The sequence below is a fragment of the Passer montanus genome, unplaced genomic scaffold (assembly GCF_014805655.1).
Source record: "Passer montanus isolate IOZ18808 unplaced genomic scaffold, ASM1480565v1 scaffold114, whole genome shotgun sequence".
Taxonomy (NCBI): Eukaryota; Metazoa; Chordata; class Aves; order Passeriformes; family Passeridae; genus Passer; species Passer montanus.
In genome coordinates, this window is record NW_024358058.1 from 541,591 (window position 1) to 552,648 (window position 11,058).

Here is an 11,058-nt window from a genome sequence, read left to right on the forward strand (position 1 = left end):
TCAAATTCTGAACAAGAATAACCAAAACTTGTAAATGAAGTATTTTAACAGTGCTAGGATTAAAACCTCTTCAGAGAGCAGCTAAAACCTCCTGCAACTAAACAGATATGGAAGCAGTTGCTCTGTCAGCATTTGTTTTGCTTCAAGGAAACATTAAGTTTCACAAGTCAGAACAATTCATTTCTCTCACATTTTAAAGCTACTACTACCAATCCTATTTAAGGAACTTACAAGTTAAATTCCACAACAGTGATAAGACCTACAGCCACTTCAGAACTCCAGCACACCTTTATTTTACTGATCAAAATCAGAACAAAAGGTTTGTTTGTATACTCAGAGCTCTAGTGGAGTCAAAAACACTCAGACTGTAGGAAGAATAAATCAGCCAGGGACTAAATCTAAACCAGTTTTAGACCTGTCTATTAATGTTCAAATATGGGAACTGTAGTTCTTAGAATTCTTACCCATACACACAATAGTCATTAACTTAACCTTGAGCATTCCATCCTCCCAATACCCAATCCAGGCATTACTGCAGCTCCAGGCAAACTTGTCAATAGTTTGATTACACAGAGAAATATTTAGTATTTGTAGATTAAGTTGTATTTAATCAAGTATTTGCTCACGCAGTCTAGCACAAGGTGACAATTCCTGAAACACTACATCATACCTGCAACTTTGTCCCGAATAAGTTTTGCAGATTCCACTTCGCCGATGCTGCTGAACAGACTCCGTAGTTCATCCTGTGTCATGTTCTGAGGAAGGTAGTTCACAATTAAATTTGTCCTACCAATATCATCCCTGCAATCTTCAGCCATGTGATCTTCATAACCATTGGACATTTTACAATATATCTGCAAAGTGAAAAAATCCTCAGTGAGGTTAAATCTGCACATTTCCATAAAACAAACTTCCTACACCTGAAATAAGTTTGAATGTTTATTTTAAAAACTAAGAACAAGCCACTGCTTCAGCAATGCATTTTTTCAACTCAGAAAACAAAACACTATTTGTTGAAAATTCCAGAACAATTCATTCTTTCAAAAGCACCAACACGACATTTTACAGAACTATGTACTGTTAATGAGCTCTGCAGGATTTCTAATTTTTTACATTAATAAAAAGCATCAAAGATAGATTTTGAAGACATTCCTGTAAACACCAAAGTATTCCCAACAGCCAAGGTAAAAATCGGGTCCCCCATGTTCAGGTGCTTGACCAGCCACAACCAAAATGCCACCTCAACCTGAAATCCAACCTTATGCCCAGAACTTTTTCAGACAGGAAGACAAGAAGCAGCAAGATGTGACCTAGTTCAGTGTTTCAACTGGAGACTATTAATTTTCTGAATGTTTTTCCCTGTAAACGTTGTCCATCCTGCAACTCAAGGCCTGTTACTGTTTAATGCTGCCTTCGGTGCTGCTTTACCGAGTGCATGAAACTGGTGAGTCTGTGCTGCATGCTGACTTGGGGGCATACTGAGTATTTGACAGAGTTTCTATTTTTGCAGCTTTTTAAAGAAAGCCTTGGAAAAACATACAGAATTCCTATCACAGGAAGATACTCTCTGCCTCAGTCCACCATCATCCTGATGTTTTAGTTGACCTACGACTAAAACTCACACCAGACTCAAGCTGCTCATGGCTTGCCAGAACCCTAGTTTTTAAAGCACTTCAACTACTGTGAAATAGTCAAAATCAGCATATCTAAATCCTGTTTCTGCAACAGGATCTACAGATCTGGATTTGCTAAAGGATAAGCCTTTCCAGGGACTGCACCATGACTGACAGCCTGAAGTTGAATAATGGAAGAAGTCAGAAACAGCAACTAGAAATCCTCAGTCTAGAAAGGGAATGCTCCCTGCATGAAGGGACTCCGGGCCCCTCACCAGCAGCTGCTGTTCATTCATGTCTGACAGTGAAGGTCAAATTTTTAAACAAATACCTGAGCACATGATTATAGAATAAACCATGAGAAGACTTGGGCTAATTTGAGATTTAACACAGTATGGATTTGAACTGAATCTTTATCTTTTCAGTACTTCTTGAAGCATTAAGAGTTGGCAGCTCTTGTTCCCCTTCACCCACAGATCAGGTTCTACCCCCATTTTTGTGTCAACATGAGCCTATTCCAGCACTCTCTGCCCATGGGATAACCAATCTGTACTGTGAAAGCAATGGAAAACCACACAGGAGGGAAGCCCTTTTTGTTGTGTCAGCAGTTTTAATCTGCTTTCCTTGCAGCAAGATAAGCACCAGTTAATGCCACAGGATAGGAAAGCAGGGGGAGGCACTGCAAAGTTCAAGTGTCAACATGAGCCTATTCCAGAACTCTCTGCCCATGGGATAACCAATCTGTACTGTGAAAGCAATGGAAAACCACACAGGAGGGAAGCCCTTTTTGTTGTGTCAGCAGTTTTAATCTGCTTTCCTTGCAGCAAGATAAGCACCAGTTAATGCCACGGGATAGGAAAGCAGGGGGAGGCACTGCAAAGCTGGAAACAGGGGAAGAAACTCCCCTCAGCAGACAATTTTTAAGCTGCCAGATCATCTCAGCTGTACTACAAATTCTGTCATTAAATACACGTTCCCTCCTGGCTCTGTCAGAACTTGCTGAGCACAATCTCAGAGAAGTTTCCTGTTCTGGTAAACAACACTCAAACAGCTGAACCGTCTGTGGTCACCATGTCTAAGTTATAAAACCACGTAACACACATTTTCAGAATTATCTGAATAGAAGGCAACTTTGCTTGCCTTTGTGCTCCACAAAATCCAAGCCCTAAAAACAGAACACACCAAGATGTTGATGAGTGCAAGTTGTATGGCACAACTAGAATATTTAGTAAGCAAAGGAAGAAATGTTGAGATTTTTCCACCTGTAAGAGGAAAAGGTTAAAATTTCCTTAACTTCCTTCCAACTTTGACCTTTATTACCATTTACTTATTATATAAATCCTTCCCGCTGCTGAGATTAAGAAATTGCTGTAAATTCTAATGATTAAGAACATATACTTAAAAGATTGGGGTTTTGGGTTTTTTTTTAATTCTCCAGGGTGTATCTGCTGCCTGAAAAGGAGGCACTAAAGTCAGACACAAAGCAGAGAAACCTTCCCAGCACACCACAATGGCAAGTTACCACACTTATATCTGACATAAAGCAGAATTGCCAAGTGTTTGGCAAGTGGCTAGTGGCATTCCATCACTGACCACATCCTCTAACCTGTGTCTGCAACACTCACAGTCTGCACCTCCCGGGATACTCCAGCAATGCCTGCGGCAGTGCTGATTCAGAGCCATTAGAAGGTGGGAAGGAAGTTTCCACCTGCTTTTCTTCAGGCTTTTAAAAAGCAAACATAGGAAGCCCTTGCATACAGGCCTGGCAAAGGTTTCCATGGCATACCAGGAACCAAGCAGGAGCAATAAAGGCACAGTGAAGAGCTAGAGGAGCAGAGCACTGAGAGAGAAGGTGATTCTTTCTTCCTAATCTCTTGCTGAGCACTTACACAATCTGCTGCAGGACTAACACTGCTCAGCCAGCCTGGAAGGTCGTGGGCACCACTTCCTCTGCCGGTGAGGTGTTAAGGAATCTCCCCCATTCCACCAGTCTGATGCCACTCTGGGGGTCCCACTGGGGTCCCACAGACTGGCAGTGCTGGGATCACAGCCCCTTTGCAGCAGTGGCTCCAGTGACCCCACAGTCCCCCAGTCAGACCAGCTCCTCTCACCAGCTCAGCCCCAGGTTTCCCTCAGCACAGTCCCAGACTCCAGTTCCTCTGTGGTGCAGTGACACAGAACAGTGGTGCCCCTGGGGAGGGACCCCAGACAAAGCCCCCTGGGCTGTGCCCATCCTGATGATGATGTTTAGTCCAGGGTCTTGTCAATGTGTCAGGGGAGGTTTAGGTTGGATATTAGGAAAAGGCTCTGGAAGAGGCTCGCCATGGAAACGGTCATGGCCCCAAGTCTGTCAGAGTTGAAGAACCCCCTCCCAGAACAACCTGCAGCTCACACTGCTGCTGCCAACCTGCACAAGGTGTATTCCTCAACAGGGGAACAGTTCCTATGCCAGCAAAGTTAAAAAGAGCCCCTGAAGAATTGTAACCTCTGCATACTAAAAAGATTTCCAAAACCAAAAGGAGCTATAAGACAAGATGGATGAAAAAGCAATGCTACACTGGAAAACAAGTTTTTATTCTGCTGTCACTGAAATATGCTGAGGGAATGTTCTGATCTTTCTCTACCAAAGAGATAAGAATCCATTTCTATCAGTAAATATTCCAGATTTGAGAACCAGGCCTATACACTCATTTGCAGTTTAGAACTTTGTTAATCGACGTTTGTCAATCCACAATGACATAAATCAAAAGACTGAATGCATTTATATTCCCAGTGGACAGGTCAATGATGGAAAGAAGGCCCAACAGCTCCATTTGGGAAGGCTGACTGAAAAGAGGCTGGTAGTCTGTAACCTTTCCAACACAGGCCTTCATTTTTATGTCCCAAAAAACTAAAGCTTTAAGACTAGGTTCCACTGCATTGCACTTCCTAAAATGACAATTCAAAAAAAAAAAAATAAATGCTACAGAAGCATTTGATTGAAAAGACAGCAGCCACGTTCCTCCTTGGGTAAGATGCCCCAAAATTTAAAATGCCAAGAGTGCACAGAGCAACAGAGGAAACCATATGTGCTGTGCCCAAATCTTCCACTTATTCTGGAGGTGCTCGAATCCACACAGGCCAACACTTCACCACCTGTGCCAACAACTGCTCAGGCACCCTCAGCCAGGCCAGCATTCCCAGGACTGGACTGAAAAGCTCTCATGGGCATTATTTGCAGAAATGTTTCACCGACCATGACAATCACCTTCTCACAAAAGCAAACCAGATCCCACAGGTTTAAGGGTTCTGGCAACAGACCAAGAGAAGTTTTTTTCCCAGTGACACTCTGTATCTCCGTCCAGAATTCCAGGAATCACTGCTATTAATTATTTCACAGCAAGATGTTTGCTAAGAAGGAAGACCCGTATGGATCTGTGGAGATCAGGTGAAATGACAACACTGGCAAGAACTGCCCATCTTCAACATCAGGCAAGAGGCTTTGTCTACCTTCACCTTATTCACAGGGCTAAAATAGCACCAGACCACTACTGAGGTCAAAAATTCATATGTAGACACCTAAACAGATGCTAACAGAATGCCAGGATAGTTGAGTAGGAAGGAACCTTAGAGACAATTTCATCCCACCCCTGCCATGGCAGGGACACCTCCCACTGGCCCAGGCTGCTCCCAGCCCTGCCCAGCCTGGCCTTGGGCACTGCCAGGGATCCAGGGGCAGCCACAGCTGCTCTGGGCACCCCAAGCCAGGGCCTGCCCACCCTGCCAGGGAACAATTCCTGCCCAATCTCCCATCCAGCCCTGCCCTGTGGCACTGGCAGCCATTCCCTGGCTCCTGTCCCTGCAGGCCTTGTCCCCAGTCCCTCTGCAGCTCTCCTGGAGCCCCTTCAGGCCCTGCCAGGGGCTCTGAGCTCTGCCTGGAGCCTTCTCTTGTCCAGGGGAGCAGCCCCAGCTCTGCCAGCCTGGCTCAGAGCAGAGGGGCTCCAGCCCTGGCAGCATCTCTGTGGCCTCCTCATTCCAACAGGTCCATGTCTTTCTTGTGCTGGGGTCCCCAGAGATGGAGGCAGCTCTTCAGGTGGGACGGATGATGGATCAGCTAGTGCAGAATTTAAGATGGGAAACTCTTCCTGGATCAATGAGCTCTGTGGCACAGAGCTTATGGTACCTTGCCTGGAGCACTGGGAATGGGCCACAGTGAGCACAGCATGGTCCTTAAACCACAGCAGACCTGAAGCTGCTGACCCAGCTACTCACCCAAAACCTCCATCTTTCTTTGCAATGAATTGCAAGTCAGCATCACCCAGGACACTCTATGCAGGAAGGGCTCCAGTGGACCATGCCTGACAGAGCCCCTGAACTGGTGAAATCCTGTTGGTGTCTTCAGTGGTAAATGAACAGGAGCCCTGAAAGCAGTGGTGCTGCAGAGTTCTGCCCGTGAGCTGTTTCATCAACTTGCACTTCAGTCTCAGAGGCTTATTCTTGAGCTCTGTGTACTTAAGAATCTAAATGGGGTGCTTCAAGCAGAAGCTCAAGGCTACTAGAGCCCTTCTGTTTCTCCAGCACACGAGTGTTTGTTGACATCCCTCCCCCCCAGAGTCAAGGCTGACTACAAGACAACAATCCTGTCTTAAGCTGCTGAGCTGTTTCTTGGAGACCTGAAACAGAACAAAAAGAACTGCTACATTCAGGCAAGTGCCAAACCAATCCAGAAGACAGGTGCAAAGGTGCTGAGATGTCCAGGCTGGAACACATGTCAAAACCAATGCCACACATGTAGAAGGGCCATGAATTTAAACTGCTTCAGGAAAAGGGTTTTCAAGAACTATCCAACACAGTACTGTCATGCAAAAACTTGCTTTCAGGCAGCTGTCATACCAGGATTGAGAAGCAAGAGTTTAATCACAACAGAGTAGGACAGACACTGGGGGAAGAAAAAGCAACACACTGTCTTCTCTGAAATCACTGTAAGGAACAGAATAGGTTTCACCTGAATAGCCACACCAGCAGAAACCCTCCCTAGGCAAGGCAAAAAAAGTTTCCTAGCACTCCACAGTCAGAACACATCTCTCTCCATACTTAATCCAGACCTCTCTACATCACAGAGCCTTTCCCCATAATCTACAAGAAAACACCTTTTATTCTTTATACAAACTCTTTTCATGAGGCCAACAGCCCTGCATATTGCACCCCACAAGCACAGACCTCCCCATGAACACACAGACCACAGGACAAGGACAGTGCAGTGCAAGCCCCGTTAGTATTTGATTCACCACACATTCATGCACTATTCCCTCAAATCTTGACCAAACATCAAAAGCCATTTGGGAGGGAGGAAGAAATCCCAAAATCCAGATTGTCCATTAAATGAAAGAACAGCATTTATACAGTGTATGGGGGAAAAAAGCAAACCCTTTCTACTTAACTACCCTTTGGGTTTTCCAGAGTAAGAGATCTCCTCTCTTTGATTCTTTTCCCCTATGCACACCTGAAAGGAGGACGCTACTCTTGTTCTCCTCAGCTTGACTGCACCTAAGATTCCAACACTTTTGCCAGTAAAAATAGCTCAGCACCAGAAGCAGCCATTACTAAAATCTGCTGCTGCATTTCCACAAATTCTATTTCCATATGCTGAGTCACTCATTTCAGTACAACATATTTTAAGCTTTTTTAAAAATGTTGTTTCAAAAACATTGGGCATAAACTTAGTTTTGAGCACATTTTTGGTCTCACAAATGTCAACTGTCATAATTTTAATATTTCAGCAAAGCAGTTTTAGAGGTTTCTTAGCAATCAAATTTGACTAGAAGGGTTTTAAATGCCTCCCTTAGTTGTTTTTATTCATGTTCATATAATAATATCATCAAGGTGTTTTTGCCAATGCTTATATTGCCATTCAGAGACAAAAGCATTTGAGGCCAAAAAATAAGCTGCATTCTTCAGAGCAATGACCTTACTTTACCAGTCTGATGAACTGCACTCAATTCCTAGGAACAAAATTAATCATCCTTGGGATGCTGTCAGAAATCAGATACAGGCTGGCCATAATTACCACCCGCTGCTGGTCCAACACCCGGCAGGGACTGGGGCCCCTCTCAGCTTGAGCCACAGGAACAAGAGCAATCAGAAACCTGTGGCTGAGACACTGAACATCTGCTGCCAGATCCACATTTCCCCATCATCCCAGGTTAACAGCCAGCCCTGACAGACAGAGGATACCAGGCTCTGCTCAGAGTTTCACACCACAGTACACTTCTCAGCACAAGAAAGACATGGAGCTGCTGGAGTGAGACCAGAGGAAGCCACAGAGATGCTGCCAGGGCTGGAGCCCCTCTGCTCTGAGCCAGGCTGGCAGAGCTGGGGCTGCTCCCCTGGACAAGAGAAGGCTCCAGGCAGAGCTCAGAGCCCCTGGCAGGGCCTGAAGGGGCTCCAGGAGAGCTGCAGAGGGACTGGGGACAAGGCCTGCAGGGACAGGAGCCAGGGAATGGCTGCCAGTGCCACAGGGCAGGGCTGGGTGGGAGATTGGGCAGGAATTGTTCCCTGGCAGGGTGGGCAGGCCCTGGCTTGGGGTGCCCAGAGCAGCTGTGGCTGCCCCTGGATCCCTGGCAGTGCCCAAGGCCAGGCTGGGCAGGGCTGGGAGCAGCCTGGGACAGTGGGAGGTGTCCCTGCCATGGCAGGGGTGGAATGAAATTGTCTCCAAGGTCTCTCCCAACTCCAGCCATTCCGGCATTCTGTGATTCCACAGTTGTTTGCCCCTAGGTCAAAGATGCTGCCAGTTAACACCACCAAGTTCCTACACAGGGAAGAGACAGTGAAGAACTTGCGCAGCCTGGACTATCTCACCTTCTGCACTGGTATTATTTAATAAAAAACAGATTTATAGCAAACAGATATTTAAAAAAGAAAATCATGTATGATCTTCCTTTTTCTAGACAGTGTCAGATTGTCCATAAATTGCCTTTGGCAATTTTTTCACCTACATAAAAGACATCTGGGGACAACTGTGCTGTGTGGGATTGATTCCTTTCTGAGGGAGAGGGCAGGAGACAAGAAGTGGACATAAGAACAGTAGATTCTACACACTTTCTGACAATAGCTGCTCCACACATTGATCCAGCCTTGGAGAACACTGACCCATCTTCAGATACTTTCACCTTGATGGGGCAGGAAGGCAAGTGACTAGCAGGAGGAAAAGACAGCATCCAACTTGTTCACCAGAATAAAACAACTAGCTAGAAATCCATCTCTGAGGGCCTGGTGAGACACTGTGGTTTGCTGCTGTGTTCCTACGTCGAAGCCATGGAAGCAGTAGGAGATAGGAAAATTATACCTTTGTAGTACTATAACACTGCTACTAATTTTAAAAACAAACAAAAAAACCCCCAAAACCCCAAAGGCAGCAAACCCACACACATGAAAAACATCTCTGCCTTCTCAGTACAGCTTATTTCCACCCCGTCTCCTCATAAAAAAAAAAAATTAAGAGTCTATTTTTGCATACATCACCTACATATAACGAGGTTGTATACTCAAATGGATCATTTAGGCCAGCAGCTTGAAGCTTGCAGGTGCCTGAATACAGAGCTGCACATCAGACAGAAGTGCCCTGATCATTTTTAGCACAAGTCAAAATTTTTCACCTCTCCTTTGCTGAACTCTGTCATTCTGCCTAAATGCCTTCCAGGCTGTTTCTAAAGTATCTGGAAGTGCAGAAAGAACAGCTTCTCTGAACTTCTTCTTGAAGTCTAAAAACATAGCAAGTTTGAGCTTTCTAAACTTGGTGACTAGAAGTCTACCAGCTTCACAGGCAGCTTATCCACATGTGGTCAGTGACAGCCAGTAACTGTGGGAATCAATCCAGAGAGCTCACAACAAATAAGCAAGAAACAAGACAGAGACCAAAGCCTCAAGAGAGAAAGCAGGCTGGTACAACAGCTGGAAGAGATGGATTCTGAAAGTAAAATGGCATGTCTCAAGTCAAGACAAGAAGGGCCTTTTCCAGAAAAAAAAAGTGACAGAACATGCAAGAAACAGAAAGAAAATAGTGCTTGAATTCACAGCATACAGCAGATTTCACATTAAGTTTATGTCAGCACCAAACACTGTTCAACAAACACAGATAAATAAGCTGCTACACACAACGTTCACATTTCCATTCAGACTGTGCTTACTGCTGCTGCTGTTTCCACAAACTTGGTACTGCACAAGACAACTCCCCAAGGAGTTCATCTGGTCCTGCAGAACCACCCACAGCAGGGCTATAAACTCACTGCACAACACATTTAACAATCACAGCAGCTGAAGATGTTGCTGTTCATATTCCAGTCAGGCCTGGAAAGAGCCTACTGCAATCCCAGCTGTAACTCCTGACCGCTGAACACCTTGAATCAGGGAAACCACACTGGGGTCATTATACACACAGTTACTCTGCTCCAGAACAAAACACAGGACACCCACAGTAACTTCTCATGCAGCACAGACTTAGAGGCTCAGGACCCTTGATTTTATTATTCATCACGCACATAGACATAACCCAGGACTCAACAGGAATCTGAGAAATCCCATCAACTCTAAAGGTTTGATAAAGACTATGGAACATGTGCATCGTCCTAGCTGTAATGTAACAAGTCACAGAACGGTTCACACAGCTCCAGAAAAAAAAGTGGTTACAGTGAGTACAGGGAAACAACAACTCATAGAGGTGAGAGCCGAGCAACATGAGCAGTCAACACCCACCATCAGCGAGTAAAATGAACAAAACTACGAAGACCTCAAAAAGCGATCAACTATAATAACAACAGGCGTTAACAAAGGAATTAATCCCTACCGTTCCCAACTCTTTCCTCTTTTGTTTTCCACAGACGCTTCATTAAGTGATCACAGGATCCCCGTGCAAGTCCTCATGAAACAAACCGTGCTTCCTTTCCCAGCAAGTCTCGGATACAACTCTGCCCAACAGAGCCCGGCAGGAGCACTCGCCTCCCCACGGCTGTGCCACGCCAGCCCCAACGCGTACCGCCGTGAGAGTGCCCCAGGACCGTCCTGCCTCTTCCAGCCGCTGAAACGGAGCGAACACTCTGCCGGGAACTGCCCCCCGAGCACAAACAGCAGCGGCTGCTGCTTCAGCCGCGCTTCCTGCGGCCCCAGGCCCTCGCCACACGGGCACCGGCCCCGCGGCCGGCGCTGACGCCAGCCGGCACCGACCGCGCCGGCAGGGACCCTGGGGTACCGCCAGTCAACAAGGACGCGCCAGTCCTAACCGACGTGGGAGATTTAAAAGCTGTGTCCGCACAGACACGGGAAAAATAAACATGAAAGATGAGGCCATTAACCGGACGGAGAAAGGCCCTGAGACGCGGCGCGAGCCCGCCGCGCATCGCGGCACCGCGACCCGCGGCCTTCCCGCCGCGAGCGCGGCGGCCTCGGGACCCGCTCCCCGCCCTGGACATAA

General features: G+C 46.2%; 1 protein-coding gene across 3 annotated transcripts in view; it reads right to left on the reverse strand.

Annotated features, from left to right (window-relative positions):
- Nucleotides 1-11,058, reverse strand: part of ELAVL1 (ELAV like RNA binding protein 1) — a 41,919-nt gene that overhangs the window by 28,054 nt on the left and 2,807 nt on the right. For all 3 annotated transcript variants that reach the window (XM_039696672.1, XM_039696671.1, XM_039696670.1), the window contains exons 2-3: nucleotides 11,021-11,028; nucleotides 671-859 (exon numbers count right to left, since the gene is read on the reverse strand). In XM_039696672.1, coding sequence (XP_039552606.1) covers nucleotides 671-842 — 172 coding nt within the window. In that variant the 5' untranslated portion in view covers nucleotides 843-859; nucleotides 11,021-11,028. The remainder of the gene's footprint in view (nucleotides 1-670; nucleotides 860-11,020; nucleotides 11,029-11,058) is intronic.